The sequence below is a fragment of the Cavia porcellus genome, unplaced genomic scaffold (assembly GCF_034190915.1).
Source record: "Cavia porcellus strain 051 isolate PalLab524CR breed Dunkin Hartley unplaced genomic scaffold, mCavPor4.1 scaffold_40, whole genome shotgun sequence".
Lineage (NCBI taxonomy): Eukaryota > Metazoa > Chordata > Mammalia > Rodentia > Caviidae > Cavia > Cavia porcellus.
The window spans coordinates 8,546,478-8,562,299 of NW_026947523.1; the positions used below are offsets into that span (position 1 = coordinate 8,546,478).

The 15,822-nt window shown below is 59.6% G+C and overlaps 1 protein-coding gene and 1 long non-coding RNA gene across 3 annotated transcripts in view; one reads left to right on the plus strand and one right to left on the minus strand.

The window, feature by feature from the left end:
- The first annotated feature begins 5,816 nt into the window (after nucleotides 1–5,816).
- Nucleotides 5,817–10,627, plus strand: LOC134474883 (uncharacterized). 2 transcript variants are annotated; one of them, XR_010045795.1, is made up of 4 exons: nucleotides 5,817–6,036; nucleotides 8,381–9,018; nucleotides 9,129–9,215; nucleotides 9,761–10,627. It is a non-coding gene; the product is annotated as an uncharacterized LOC134474883 (long non-coding RNA). The 2 variants fall into 2 exon arrangements; XR_010045794.1 differs by lacking the exon at nucleotides 5,817–6,036 and having other exon boundaries at nucleotides 6,097–9,018.
- Nucleotides 10,628–11,095: 468 nt separating this feature from the next.
- Cacna1i (calcium voltage-gated channel subunit alpha1 I) overlaps nucleotides 11,096–15,822 on the minus strand; it is a 77,953-nt gene continuing 73,226 nt past the window's right edge. Inside the window, 6 exon segments of the mRNA XM_063243917.1 lie at nucleotides 11,096–11,415; nucleotides 11,418–11,900; nucleotides 13,064–13,260; nucleotides 14,569–14,734; nucleotides 15,434–15,556; nucleotides 15,652–15,804. Of these exon segments, the coding sequence (XP_063099987.1) occupies nucleotides 11,242–11,415; nucleotides 11,418–11,900; nucleotides 13,064–13,260; nucleotides 14,569–14,734; nucleotides 15,434–15,556; nucleotides 15,652–15,804 (1,296 nt within the window). The 3' untranslated portion in view covers nucleotides 11,096–11,241.

Here is a 15,822-nt window from a genome sequence, read left to right on the forward strand (position 1 = left end):
AGGAGCTGCAGGAACAGTAGAGCAGGGCAGAGCCCGACCCTGCCTCCCTTTCTTTCTGGAAAGCACTCGGTGGGAGAAAGCCTCTTGGTCAGAGAGAGGCAGTCACTGGATCGTGCCTCTCAGCACTCTGCCCACACTGCCCGAGGCCCAAGTCCCAGGAAACAAAGTGCCATTTAGAAACCCATCATCCCCCGTTCCCCCGTCCCATGAACATGACGTCAGTTCCAGCCAGGTCTGGGGCCACCACTGCTCACTATGGTGGACGGGCACAGGATGCAGCTGGTTCTTCCTGCCGGCTCCACTGGGGTCTATGTCAGCCCCTAAGCTGCAGTGCCCCCCACTGCTCTGGTCACATTTCAGAGCAGAGTCTCTGGGTTTGGGAAAGCTGTGGACATGAGCGATGAGCCGCTGAGGAGACTCAGGTGCCAGGGGGTGTTGACGCTCACGCTGCCCTCAGACCTGCAGAGCCAGCCTCAGAGGACACGATGGCAGAGAGGGCCGAGCTGGGCTGAGGTCCTGCTGCTGCTCCCAGCCTGGACAGCCCCAGATGACCCACTTCTCCTTCAAGCTTCTGCGTCTCAATGCACTACCTCCCCGGGCTGGCATGTGGGAGATGGGTCACTAAGCCCAGGACACACTGAAATAGTCACATCCCCAAACTCAACCTCTGCAGCTCACCCTGCCTCTCCTGTCCCTCCCTCAGGCCCTGCCCAGCTTCTTCTGCCAGTCTTCAGTCAGGAAAGAGTCACTAGTGGGGACCTGGGACACAAGGTCAAAAGAGGTGGCTCTGGTGTTGGAGAGAATGCCAGGTACGGGGATGGTGGGCCAAGGCCCAGGGGCAGGAGCACTGTAAGCTGTCCTTCCTCCCTGCATATTTGCAGGGCTGGCACACTGCACCCAGCAGCTTCCCGAGTCCCATTGGTCCCTGCAGAGTCAGGGGCTGTGAGGCTTCATCCCAGGCCGGGCTGGGGGCTGGACGCCTGCTTCCTTAGGAATGGACTTCCTGGAATCAGGATACTACAAGGTGGCGAAGCCTCAGTACCAGATCACTCTGGAGAGTGACCTGACCTTGAGGAAAGCTGACACACCCCCCCCGCCCCAAAAACCCACCCAGCTCTGCCAGGCATCCTACCTGTAGGCCCAGAAGATGCCACCCTCCAAAGGAGGACATAGCCAAAGGGAAAGGCGCCTCGCCTGCCTCTGGGCCACCGTACCTAACTCTCGCAGAGCACCACAGCAGACAGATTGCAGAGTGAAAAAAGTCAGCAGGATGTGGCGGTGCATATCCCAGCACGCTGGGAGGCTGAGGCAGGAGGATCCCATGTTCTGGCCCAGCCTGGACAACTTATCAACTTCAAAAATGTTTTAAATGTATAAAGATTGTTGGGAAAATAGCTCAATGCAAAAGTCGTGGGTTCAGTTACCAATAAGAGACAGACAGACTGACACAGACAGAGACATAGACAGTGGCACTTGATTTCACCCACTTGGCAGTTTGTATCTCTGCTTCAGATATGAGGAAACTGAGGCACAGAGGGAAATGATACCCTAGATCAACACAGCCCCATCCTCCTAGACACCTGAACAAACAGAAGCCCCAGCTCTGCTGCCTCCATACTGCATAACCTCGGCTGACTGGATCCTCCAAAGCCTCGGTTTACCCATCTGTAAATTGGAAACCATGGCTTCCTCATACAGTGGATCCATTCAGGACAAAGGTCATTTCTTGCTGTCATCTATCAGAAAACTCTCAGCCAGCTCTTCCAGGGGGCAGCCACTGTTCTGAAGGGGTTTTTTCTACTACAGATAAATTTTGCCAGTTCCAGAATTTCACATAATACAGGATAGAATTTTCAGTGCAGGACAGAATACACTTGTATCAGCTCATGGCTGTGTAACAAACACCCCAGATTTAGTAGCTTTAAAACAACCATATACATTATTGCATAGCTTTTGTGGGCCAGCAGCCAGGACCGGTGCCAGGAGCCTCCAGCTGCTTCCTTGATGCTCAGGTGCTTGGGGACAGGGCCTAGTCACTGCCTCAACTCCTCCCTGGGTGCTGGCTGGAGGTTGGTGTCTTTCACGTCCCCATCACGGGGCTTCTCTGCAGCACAGCTCACAGTGGGCAGCTGGCTTCCTTCCGAGCATATTCCAGCGGGAGAGGCAAGCAAGGAGGAAGCAGTCTTTGTCTCCTACCCTCAGGAGTGACATCTCGGCGCTTTGGCCATGTTCTGTTCATTGGAAGGAAGTCACACACACACAGAGTAGGGGACCAGACTGGGGTACAGGTTCCAGAGGAGGTGGCCGCCAAGCACCCTGAGGTTGAGGATCTCTTGGAACTGCACCCCAGACCCCTTCCAAGTGCCCTCCAGCTGTGTGAAAGAGGCCACAGGGACAGCCCTGGGCCTGAGTCCCTCCTGTGGCCTCCTGGTGGGAAGCTGCCCCCTCCCCGTGGCAGAGGTGGCCCAGACCCTGAGCCAGTGCTGATCAGTGCCTGGAGGGCCTGACCAGTGCCTCTCCCGTCTTCCCAGGAAGATGCACCCTCTGGGGGGCCCCCATTCCAGTAGCAGGGAAGAGGGGAGGAGCCTGCAGCCCAGGGCCGTCTGCATCTAGGGAGAGCGCACCCATATTGGCTCTTACGTACTACAGCATCTCTCATTTTCCCAGCCAGGCCCACCCTGGGCCATGGCCACCAGGAAGCAGAGGGCAGCCCTGGACCCTGGTCCCCAGTACCCTGGAGGTCTCCAGAGATGCTGGAGTGAGGGTGAGGAGTCCAGGGTGTGCCCTGTCTGTGTGGGGAGGTGACATACCCATCTCTGCCATGGTGAATGCCTGGCTGGCCAGAGTGGCTCCTGTGACCAAGACAGGCATCAGGACAAAGAAACAGACAGAACCAGAAGGGGACGGGCAGAGACACGAGGGCATGCACAGGGCAGGCGCCGGGTGCAGGTGGCTGGATGGATGGGTGGAAGGATGGATGGATGGATGGACACAGGAAGGCTGCTGGCCACACCAGGCCAACAGGACTCCCGGCCCCCAATGCTGTCTGCAAAGTAACCCACAGAAGCCTGGTCCTCAGCATGCACTGGTGTCTGACCCTGAAGACAGAGAGGTCCCCTCAAACTGGAGCAGGCTGTGGGGTCCCGGAAGTGCAGAGAAGATCAGGCCCCGCCCAGTCTGTGCTCACCTCCAGCCCCTTCTCTGCCCCATCAACTGGTAGCTGGGTTCTTCCTCCGGCTCCCCCCACCCCCACCCCAACCCCAAGAGTTTGCCCCACCGCTCTGTCCAGGCTTCCAAAACTGAGCACCTGCCCTCCTGAGCCCTGGAGAACCAGCCCACACTCCCCTTCCAGGCTGCTCATGGCCCTGGGAGCTTCAGCAGGGGGGTTCCCTGGGGGGTTGCTCCTCACCCTCCTCCGCTGACTCCCAAGCTCTCTGCAGACTTCTGAGTGATCTCAAAAAGGTGCAAGAGCGAGGAGAGGGAAGGGAGAGAGAAAAACACACAGGGTGAACGACCTGCCTGTACTCCAGCCAGACACCTAAAGGGAGGGGCCCAGGTGGAGTCAGGACACGGTGCCGTGGGAATGCCAAGGTGGCCCTCAACAAGTGGACACAGATTTGCCACTGACTTGGTGAACCTCACTGACACACACAAAAGAAAGGAAAGCAGGGACCAAAGAGAGTTGCACCCCCATGTTCACAGCAGCATTGCTCACAGTAGCCGACCTGCAGAAGCCCTTCCGGTGTCCACAATAACCCCACATACAGCGGCCTACACACACCGTGGAATATTACTCATCCTTAAACATGGAGAAAGTTCTGCCCCGGGCTACAACATGGATGTAGCTTGAGGATCTGATGCCGAGTGCAAACAGCCAGTCACTAAAGGATTCATACTCAGGTTTCACGTTCTGAGGTCCTTAGAGGAATTCACAGAGCAAGGAGGGTGATGGTTGCCAGAGGTCGGAGGGAGGAACGGGGGAATTAGCGTGTAAGGGGTCCGGGGTTTCAGTTTGGGAGAGGAAAAATATTCAAACACAGAAGATGGTGATGGCTGCTTTACACTATGACTATCCTTAGTATAACAGAGCTACATACTAAATGTGATTAAGAACTGGACGTGGTGGGAGACTCCTGTAATCTGAGGCAGGAGGATTTGTTGCGAGACCAGCCTGGGCAACAAAGTGAGCTCAATGCTAGCCTGAACTGCATAGCAACACCCTGTCTCAAAAAGACAAAAAAAAAAAAAAAAAGTGATTAAGATGATAAACACTTTGTTATGTACATTTGAAGACAATAAAAAAATACGCATGGTGAAACTTTTTGGAAGTAAGAAGCCAGCAGATGTAATCATAGCAGTCAGCGAGGCTGAAGCAGGAGGATGGCAAGTTCAAAACCTAGCCCGGACAACTTAATGACTTAGCAAGACCCTGTCTCAAAATAAAACGTCAAAAGGGCTGAGGATGGAGCTCAGGACAAGGCCCTGGGTTCACTCCCCGGAACCACAGTAAACAAACACACAGACAAATGTAAGGTTCTGGGCCTCAGCATGGGGCAGGGGCAAGCTTTCCTGAGGAAAAACCTTTCCCGAGGTTTCTCAAGACACCGACCTGATGGGGCTAGAAAGGGGAGGGGGGAATCGGGGGGCCATGCAGAGGTGGCGGGGGGGAGGACAGGGCAGGTGGGTGGCTGTGAAGTCACACTGGTGGTGAGTGAGGACCAGCACCCCCAGGGTCCTGAGAGCCTTGGAAGTGTGGAGCAGAATGGGGAGAGGTCTGATGTCAGCGCACCCCCAGCTGGATGAGAAGAGCTTGCAGGAGGGGACAGCCCTGCAAGAGGACCAGAACAGGCGTGTGGGTCAAATGCACAAGCGGGGCTCCTCACAGCCCCCGGCCCAGGCAGGTCGCCCTGTGCTCTGGCAGTTTGACTGGATTAGCAAAGAATGGGGCGGCCTGTCAAATCCGAATTTCCTGTAGGTGACCCAGGCGTCAGTGTAAGCGTGCCCAATACCACGTGGGACACTGACTGGAGAACGACCATGGTTCCTCCGGGGTTGAGATGAGGCGGGCGTCCTGTGTCCTGTCCTACAATGCTGCTTGCTGGAATGCTTGCTTGCTGCTTATCAGGAAGGGACTGGGGCACCTCTGGCCACCACTGTCTCCCACCACTTCCCCTGAACCCTCGCAGGCTCTGAGGTGACCCGGGTCCTGCATCTGTTTATTACTGGCGTCCCGCTCTGGGATATGGCCCTGACGAGCACACAGAGCTGTCACTGATGTGTCCCTGGGCCCGGTACATAGTAAGTGCTCCATGAATAGATACCAAGAGACAGGGCCGCCTCCATAGAAGAGGTGTCAAGCCCAGATGGTGGATGCAGGTACTCGTGGGGTGTACGCACCCCAGCCCCTCACACTGGTCACAAGTCCCCTCTCTTCTCACGTGGCAGGCTCTGCCCCACCCCCTCCTCAGGACCAGCCTCCATCCACAGATTCCCATAGCAGCCCCGTTACCATGGCAACAGCAATGGAAGGTCACAGCCCTGGAAACCAGGGGGATGCCTCCCACCCAGCACGCCACCACTAAGCCAGGATCTAATTTTCATTACAGCCATAATAGTGATTTTGCATAATCGTACATATATTAATACCTAACATGCCTGTGCTTATTTAGTTAAAATTCATGAATTCAGGTCTAAACAAAAAGTGCTGAGGGCCGAAGTTTCTCACGCCTCACGTGCTGCGGGTTGGGGCTGTGTTTTAAGCCAGCCTCTCCTCGCCAGCTGCTTGCTTTTAATCCCTTATTAATGGGCGAGGGGTGGGGAGCAAACAGGCCTCTGCTGCCCAAGCGTGCTGGGCGCTAGCTGCCTGGCCTTGGAGGAGCCACCACCAGTGGTGTCCCCCGCACCCCCGGCCAGCGCCTTGCTGTGTGACCTGGGACACATCCCCTGCTCTCTGCACTGGATTCCTTGGGTAGAGGAGGGAGACACACAGGGGACACTGCTGAGGCTTGTCTGCACCAGGCTCTGGGCAGAAAGGAGGTATGGTCGTTGTCCTTGGGCCAGGACAGTCTATCGGGGGAAACAGACGTGACACAGGGGAGGAGGGGGGTAAGAGGGAGAGGCAGGGTGCAGGAGGACAATGGGGTGCCAGGGCAATCTGACCCCTGGGGCACGGACAGCCTCCTGGAGGAAGCAACCTGCAGGCTGAGCCAGAAGGAAGAGTAAGTGCTGGGCAGGGGGCAGGGGAGGGGACAGGCCGGCTCCGTGGTGGGCTCCACTCCTGCAGGGCACTGGGAACAGGCTCAGGTGTCCAGGACCACAAGGGCCAGCTCACAAGCTGGGACAGAGTTGGCCCAGGATGAGATAGTCTCTCGGCCAGGGAGCTGGTCACACGGCAGCTGGGCCTGGCTATAGCAGGGCAAGGTGGCCACAGACCACCAATAGGGGACACAAGGAGAGCTAGAGGACTTCTGGGCTGGCACCGAGGAGGGGCCTGGCCTCGCAGCCTGCAGAGAGCACCAGGGGCCTCAGGGGGAGGAGAGTTCCCAGAAGGAAGCCAGGGCCCTTGTCACAGCCGTGGGGTGGGGACAGCAGGCAAAAAGGCTAGAAGAGGGGCTGCGGGGCGAGGCCAGCAGGGACCCAGGATGTCATCCCTGGCTGTGGGGAGATGAGGCAGTCAGAGGGGCCTGCTAAGGACAGGACACTGGCCTGGCACTGGCAGGACTGCAAGACGCGGTATGACAATGCGGGGACATCCTGGAGGGCTTGGGGGCAGCAGGAAGGGGAAGAAGGAAAGGAGGCATTGGTGGACCAGTGTCCACGGGGACAGCTGGGAGGTACAAGGCCACACCCAGGATTCCAGGGGCTATGCCAGCCAGCGCAGGCCCCAGGAGGGGCACAGGTGTCGGGGAGGGTGACAGCTTAGTTTTGGACACGCTAGGTCTGAGGTCCCTGTAGGGTATCCAGGAGGGGGAGACAGGAGGTCTGCAGAGAATGGGCATAAAATGGGCATGCGAGGCTCGCTGGGCACCTCCCAGCTCCTGCAGCCATGTCCGGGCAGCAGGCCCCGCCCCACAGGAAGAGGCTGAGGGTAGGACGGCCGCTGGCCCTGAATCCTAGGTCCCAAAAACCCGCACTCAGACTTGGGGCTCAGCCTGCCCTGGAGAGGCCTTGCGTGGCCTCGGCTTCCTCACCAGGGCAGTGCAGGAGCAGGGCCGGGCTGCAGCCCTGAACCTGCAGCCTCATACATATCTGGTGTCAGTTTGCACACTCGTGTGCACACTACACACACCGATGCTCCAGTTCGGACCCATCCCTCTCCCTGTGGTAAAGCACCGCCTGAAGCAGCAAAGGCCTTCCAAGGGTCCCGAGTGCTGCATGGCTCGGGCAGGGAAGCAGGGTCCTCTGGACAGTGCCACTGCCAGCCGGAGCAGCCACCATCCCCAGCCTCGTCCTGCCTGTCCTGTCGCCTGCTTGGGCCCAGGCAGGGTGCAGACACAGCTGTGCTGATTTCCCTAACTTCCAAGAGCTGTGGCAGCCACCAGAAAGGGGGTCCCCCAGCAGAGATGTGGGAGCAGGTGCCAGCAGACCTGGTGACGATGGGACCGAATGGTTGGGGCTTGCAGGGGGAGGTGCCGGGCTGGGACCCACACCTGTGTCCCTCTGTCCTCTGGTCCTGCAGTACTCCAGCCCCAGGTAGTCCCTGTGGAGCAAGAGGACCCACCATGGAGGGCCGAGGCTGACACTGGCAGGGCCAGGCAAGCTCTCAGGCTGCTTGGCTCCAGTGAGCTGGGCAGAAAGGGCGGAATCCTGGGCCAGTCCCTCCTTTCCTACTGGGATCCTGGCTGACACTTCACGCCTAGCCAATATGGAGTCTCATAACATATGGAGTCGCATAACAGTGACCCCAGTTAACACTGAGGGAGGCAAAGTGGGCCTTGCTCCCAGGAGAGACACTCTTGGTGACCTGGGCAGAGCTGGAGCAGAGCCAAGAGGTGGAGGATGACCTTGTCCCTTGATCCAGTCACACCTGAAAGCCAATATATAGTCTTGAACCACTAAATTAGTTCCTTTGGTCTCTTCTTCCTTTCCCTCTGTCTCTCCTTTTGTATTCTTTCTGTACCTGTCAGTGCATGAGTTGGGTTTTTGTCCTTTGCAGCCCTGATTATACGGGTAGTATGAGACCAGGAAATAGTGCCCAGGGCAGGGTCACCGTCCTGTGTGATCCTTTCTCCCTGATCCCAGCCTCACTGCCTGAGATCCTGTCACCTTGCTCTGCCTACCCACAAGACACCCTATCACGTAGAGGTCTCCAACACCTGAGGTCCCACAGCCTGAAGGCAAAGGACAGGTGTGACACACACCCTGCCCCCCCCTCCCCCAGGAAACCCACCCTGGACACCCCGACCTCCCCAGGGAAAGAAGAGCAGAGACACAGGACAGACTCCGAGACAGGCGCCTGGGGTTTTATTCAAAACAACACTGGTCGTGTTGCCGCCTGGTTCCCTGTGCCCGGGCCTTCTGAGCCAGCAGGGACCAGCGCCGTCGGCAGCTAGGAGGGGAGTTCGTCACGCCATAGAAACTGTACAGCCACGGGGAGGGCTACGGCGCAGCAGCAGAGCCAGCGAGGCTTCCCGGACGAGGTGGCCGCTGCCTCCTCCCCCGCTCGGCCCTGGCTCTGCCAGGAACACTGATTATTGCACAAAGACAAGAAGAGTATGTGTGTCGGGCTAAAGAGCGGCTTCTAGGACCCCAAGCCCTTCCACAGCGCAGCAAAGGGGGCTGGAGTGGCCCTGACCATGGAGGGCTGAGGGCGGGGACAGCAGACAGGTGGATGCTGGCAGTTTGGCCTCCTTTCAGGGACAGGAGGACAGCTGGCCAGGACAGGCCACCGCGCGTGTGGTCTTGGGTCCCTCTCCACGATGCCAAGGTGTCCACCAGCTTCAGCCCTGAAAACACCACCCTTAGGGCCCTGACACCTGGGTCTCCCTTTTCCCCACAGCCAGGCCCCTGTGGATGAGGGTAAGTTTGTGCTTTATTGATGGACACGCGTGGCCCAGGCCACAGGGTTGGGAGGGCGGAGGAGCCGCTCACCCCACTCTTGAACCACTTTGGTTTGTCCTTGCCAACAGCTCCCTGGTCCCTGGTCCTGACACCCCCAGGAACACGGCCAAGTGTCTGGGATGAGCATTTGGGGCCCGCCAGGAACCGGCTGCCAGGTACAGCTTCCCGCCTCAGCCACACCCGCCTCCTCCATCTGCCCTGCTCTGTCCGGCTGCCTTTGCTCACGCCTGCCTGGATTATGCCCCCAGTGACCCACTTGCTCGGGGGCCACCTGGTCTGTGCAAAGACTGCTTTGTGTCAGACATGCCTGCGGGTCGAATTCCCTGTCAGCCACCCAGCACCCGGTGACATCAGGAAAGGCTGCAGGGAGCATCAGGGCCATCCCTCAGATTAAAGATGTCAGAGAACGGAGCCCAGGGGCTCTGGGGCCTGTCCAGCCCTGGCTGCTGAGTCAGCCAACTCCATGCTGGGCCCTCTGCACCATCCCCACTTTAAAACCTGGGCTTTTCTGCAGTCCACAAGCACCCTGGCTTCTCTGCTGCCAGGGCCCTGCGGGGTCCGGGTGGCTGCTTCGCCTCCCTGGGCCCCGATTTCCTCTGATGTAAAATGTCCTCACTACCTCGGCTCTGAGGACAAGGGCTCTGCACCAAAGATGCTCGTGTCATCTGCTTCCCCCTCCTCCCTTCGCCATGGCGCCCAGGCCTCAGATGCTGCCAGAAGAAGCCCAGAGCCTGCTCATAGAGCACACGACTCACCAGCCTGGCAGGAGGCTGAGTCGTGCGAAGCCAGGCCTCGAGAGCAGGGCTGAGACCTCTCAGCAGGACTGAGCGGAAGTCACCAGACAGCTCGGCAAAGACAGAGGCCCCGAGATGCCAAGGTGCGTCAAGACACGTCTCAGATGTGCTGCATCGCCACTCCTGAGCCAACACCTTCCTGAGCTCCTTCTCGAAACTGATTTTACCTCCTCATACTGCTTAGAACTCAGCCTTGATCTAAGCAATGTGCCTGTGAAATCACAGCTTCCGCATATTACACTTTTTCTAACAAATACTGAAATAAATGCATCATAAGTATTCAAATAAAAACACCCGTCTGGAACCTGTTTGGGAAGCACGACTGCAATGAAACCTGACCTGCAGCTCAGGACGGTGCCATAGAGACCCAGGGACAGGTACGTGGGAAGCAGGAACCACGGGGCTCCAGGTGATTGGGCTGCAGGGTTCGGGAGCTGGGCAGCGGGGAGGCTGTCCGGGGCCTGGGCAGACGCCCCATCCCTGCTAACCCTGTCGGATCTGCTGTTCCCTGCACTCCGAGAAGACACGGGCAGAGCTGCTCAGGGCAAGGTGATCACATCCCTTCAGGGATGGCTGTACCTCGGGGCTCACCTTGGGGGCACCCCCAGAGTGCTCAGTGGGGTCAGACCCTCACTGTGCCAGAGCCCCCTGCCCAGCCTGGGAGCTGTGCACTACCCCACCCCTGTCCTAAGAAATACAACTACTCACCCGAGTTTTTCTAAAGAAAACATCTAACCAGTGACTATGATGTGTGCTCAGGAGTGTCTACAAAAGACTGCACAACAACGAGACGGTCAGAGGGACAAGACAGACACCCCAACACGTGGGTGGCAGTGGGGAATCTTAGCAGCGTCTCTTCTTTACAGGAAAAAAAGCGCACCCTGAATTGCACCTCCTCGCCTGGCCTGTCTCCTGGCCGCGGCTCTGATCATTCTCAAGCGCCCGGCCCAGGAAGACACCCAAGCTACGGTGCCAATGCTCAGGCAGAACCCTCTGCCCTGGGCTGGGCGGGCCGGGTCCCAAGCAGCAGACAAAAGCCCTGTCCAACCCTGGCGTCACCCTCCACTGTAGCACTTTCTGGAAGTCATAAGCTCTCAGTAAAAAAAATAAATATATATATATATATATATATATGTCTGTCTCTCTATATATATCTGCATATATATATATGTATATGCACTGGGAGGGCCACTCTGGGCCTCGGCGGCCGTCTGAGCCTGGCTGACCCAGACCCTCCTCCACCCGGCCTGCCTGGCAGCCTGGCTGTCCCCGCACCATTCCCAGGTGTGGACAAAGTATTGCTGTCTGCTCCCTGGCTCCTGAGGTAAGAAGGTGACTCGGGGCGGGCCCGGCCCCGGTGGGCGTCCGGCGCGGCCCCTGCGGCCCCTCATCTCTTCCTCCGGCCGGCCGCGTCTCCCGACTCCAGGTCCCCGGGCGGCGGCCGGGGCTCGGGCGCCCCCAAGCCCGAGGACCGCGCGGCCTGGCCCGGGGGGTCCTTGCTGCGGCCCGCGGCCCACGACGGGCTCCGGGCCAGGCCGCGGGGCGGGGCGGCGGCGGCGGGGACTCGGCCCGGCCGGGGCCGGCGCCCACGCCCACGCCCACGCCCAGGCTGCTGGTGCTGCTGAACCTCCGCGCCGGCAGGAGGCCGGGCGGCGCGGGCGGCGGCGCGGGCGGCGGGCAGAAGAGGGAGGTGAGCGACAGGCTGCTGAGCGTCTCGGAGGGCTCGCCGCCCGCGCCGCCGCGGCCCTCCTCGTCCGAGGGGTCCATGGAGTCGTGCTGCGTGCAGCCCGGGCTGGTGGAGCCGCCGCTGCTGTGGCTGCGCTGGTGCGCGCGGAGCCCGCGCAGGCTGAACAGGCCGCGGCCGCGCAGGCTGAGGCGGCGCCGGGTGGCGGGGGACAGGCCTGCCCGGGGCCCAGCCAGGGGCGCGGGCGGGCCCAGGCCGCGCCGGGGGCTGTCGCTCAGGGTCAGGCTGTCCTCCAGCGTGGTCTGCAGGCTGCCCGCCGAGCTGCTGGGGCTGGCGTCCAGCGACGTGTCGCTCACGGTGGCCTGCGGGGAGGGAGGAGGGGATGGGGCCGCCTGGGTCCCCCACCCCGTCCATCCGGACAACAGGGACGGGCCTTTCCCAGCCTGGGCATCCAAGGGGGTGCGAGGAGACCTCTTGGCATCCCCTCTGCTGTGTGGGAGCCTCTATGGGTCACCCTGCACCACCAACCCCCAAGGGACAGCCAGGGTGCCCCAACTCAGCCCAAGTCAGTGCCCGGCCCTGTCCTTCCCGGGGCCCCCAGCCTACGCCCCAGGAAAGCCACAGGCCTCGCTGCCCCCCATGCCCCAGTTTGCAAGGCTCCTTCACCTCCCCCCATCCCAAGGACCCAACCCCAGCAGAGGAAACACCCAGTCTCCCCTGGCTGCACCCCTCTGGGCTGTCCTGCCCCCACACCACTCCTGCACCCACAGACGGTACCTCAGGGGCATCTGTCATTACCTCCCCTCAAACCCCAGGCCAGGCTCACTGTCACCACTCAACTGTCAGCCCCACCTCCTACCCCCTGGCCCCATCTCCCAACCCCTCCAGCCATTCCCACCCCTGGCAGAGACTTTGTGCCCGTCTGCCTGCTGTCACACACACTCCTGTCCCTTGCACACTGGCACAGGGCTGGGAGATCAACTATCTCTGCCTGAATAACTGATTACACCTCTACCTCTGCCATACGTGGGAGCCGAGGTCCAAGGCACCTCTCTGCAAGACCCTCTGGTCCAGGGAGCCATAGTCGCAGCCAATTCAATTCAGGGACCTGCAGCTGAGATCTCCTGTCCCCAGACCTGGCCCTTTGCCCTTATTCCTGGTAATCTAGCCCCTTTCACACCCACCCTGAGCACCCCAGGTGCCTCCCATCCCCAGCACGTGTCACCCTAAAAAGACTCCCTGGCATCCTATCCCTCCTCCCAAGCAGTAGCCCAAGGATCTTCTGCCAGACTCCCCATTTGGGTCCTGCCCACCCTCTGGAGCCCCCAGGTACCTCAGGAGCTGCTCCTGCCCATCGTCCCAGGCCCTGGTGCCGCGTGCTCCCCCAGACTCAGCATCCCCTAACTTTCCCCAACTGCCCCTGCACGGTTGTGCTCCTGCACCTCCCCCCCCCCCCCCGCACAGGTTTCACCAGGCTCTGATGCCCCCAGCAGGGAGCTCCCCAGAGCCCAGGAGGTGCCCCTACCTGTCGGAGGAGGGTGCAGTTGACGCTTGGCGACCTCAGAGAGGCCCAGGAGCCCTGCAGGGCAATCTTGGGGAGGGCCCCCACGCCAGCGCCTCTCTCCTGCCCTTTCTGGCTGGCAGACACAGCAGGGTGGAAGAACTCGGCGGGCATGGGCAGGAGTGGGCTGGAGGCGTCTGGGGAGAAGGGCCTCGGGGGTGCTGCGGGGAAGGCGGAGACGAGCTGTGGGGTACAGCTTAATGGGAGGGCAAAGGGCACATGTTCTCCCTGGGCTGCCAGGGAGGGCTCCCTAACAAACTGGCTGCTGAGAATATCTCCGAGCCTCAGTTTCCCCAAGTGAGAGCAGGAGAGGTGTCAGCCAGGGTGGTCCCTAACAGGACAGGCCCTGAACCAAAGCTTTTGATCCAGAGAGATCAAGTCCAGGTCCTCCGAGGGCCGAACAGCAGTCGAGGGTGAGAAGCCATTGATGCTCCCAGCCCAGGTACACTGCAGTCCCCGGGTGTTACCCTCAGGCCCTCTGCCCACACTGGCTGGACAGCACAGATTCGAGAGCCACAAGGGCCTGTTTGCTCTGCTGAGGACCCTAGAGGAGCCTTGGGTACAGGGGGGCACAGCCAGGTCCCCTAGTGCCCAGGACTGGGGCATGCATGACCAGCTACCCAGAGGCAGGGTCAGCCTGACTGACCCTCATGGGATTCCTTGAGGAAAAAACAAACAAAAGTCAATTCCAGGGGGTGGGATTCCACCAATCAGAGTGTCTCTAGGGTCACACTTCGGGCCCAGGACGTCTGGGGCCTCAGCATCAGCTGTCAGCTGTCGGGTGAGGGTCCTGGGAAAAAGTCACCCCAACCCCACCACTCCTGGAGGTGCTGGTGCAGATAACCTAGCAGACAGCTCGGGGTGGATTCAGGGTCCTTCTGTGTTGGGCGCCTCCTGTATCTGCCCTCTCCCCGGCCAGTGTTTTAAAACCAGATTCCTGTAGCCTGAGAGACAAGCAGGCCACCTGGGTCCCCGCCATGCACTCACAGCCTTGCCACACATCCAAAGCACAAACTACCCCCAAAGGATAATAGTCAGCCTCAAAGGATAAAGGCCAGGACATTTTACAACAAGGCTATCAAAACATTAGGCTTTCTGCTGTTCAACATCGCCTTGTGTGAATATTTAGAGATAAAAGCTCTCAAATTCAGCTCTACAAAACCATCTCAGCAATTTGTCAGTGATCCTACTTCATGGCAAGATTTGTGTGGGTCAACTTGATTCCCTTTTTGCCACAGCTCCGCGGAGGCTCAGCATGAAGGGTCCAGGCTTGTAATTATTATCTCATCTTGTTATTTGGCTCTTGAATTTTTTTTAATCATTGTTACATGAACCCTATTACCAGGTCTTCATCTGGTTCCTTCAGAAGTAAACACAATAATATCTAGGCAAAAACACTGGGGGAAAACTCAGCTTCCTCCCTCTGAAGCACACACTGGAGATGAGGTATGTGAAACCCTGCCCCTCACCTTGGCTGCTCTCCTGTTTCAGCCAGGACCGGACAGGGTTGAACGGGATTCCTTCCATCTCACACAGGAAGTTCTCTGTTCCCAAGGAGACGGCTGTGTTGGGCAGGGGGAAGAAGCATTCGTCCAGGTCCCCCACCCGCTCGGGCTCCGAGAGGTCCAGCTCCCCCTGCGGGACGGGAGGGAGATGGGGGGGAGATGGAGCGGGGACAGAGGCTGGCCCGACACAGCCCCCTCCTGCACAGCACCCACTGCCCGCAAGGACCTTCATCCTTCTCCCACCCCAGCCGACGATCGCCATCTGCTGAGGCCGAGGGCGGACAGTGGCTCCCCGTCCACTCCCCCGGGTGACTGAGGTCCTCAGTGCGGCTCATGTCCATCTCAGAGCTGACGCAGACCCTGGCCCAGAGCAGCAGCCACGTCAAGGTGCAAAGGCATCAAAGACAGGCAGGGGCCACGGGCACCTGCCTCCATGGGCAGGGCCTTGGGTGGCTCCTCCCCGGGTGGGTCCCTGGATGGGTCTTGGTCCTCCCTTTTGCAGAGCCTCAGTTTCTACATCCAAAAATAGGGGAAAACCCCGCCTTTTGGCCACTGCTTCAGAGCTGGCACAGGGAACATCAGGCCCTGACCTTTCTTCCTGGACGTTCCCAGTCCCATAGCCCAAGGTGACCCTGCCCGGCAAGCCCTAGAGCTACCTTGGTGCCTCTTCGGGGTGGACAGACTTGAGGCCCTTATAACTTGCTGAGTCCAGGCCTTGATTAACCAGACTGCACCCTGCCTGAGTCCCGCCAGGCCCCGAGGCCGTGGGCCCTGGCGTCCTGCACAAGACAGCGGTGTGGGATACGCGGAGCCTGCCAGGGCCACTCACCTTGCTGTCTTTGGAGACAGGTGGGCAGGCCGTGGGGTCCTCAAGACTCAGGTCGTCACCCAGCAGGATGGACGAGGACCTGTCTGAGTTCAGGGAGAAGGCCTCCGTCTCGGCCAGCTGCACCTGCAGGGAGAGGCGTCGCCTGGGATCACCCTGGGCTGGGCACGGGGCATCTGGGCCTCTCGGCATCATATCAGCCCCTCCCGGGCTGCCCGCACCTCCTGCTTGTCGTGGTGACACTTCTTGCAGCCGGCAGGTGACGGCGAGGCGTAGTGGTGGAAGATGGAGCCAGACAGGTTGTCGATGATGGTCAGCTCCCCCTCCAAGGAGTCCTTGATGATTAAAGAGACGCTGTCCAGCCACAGGGTCTCCTAGGCGGACGGGGACGA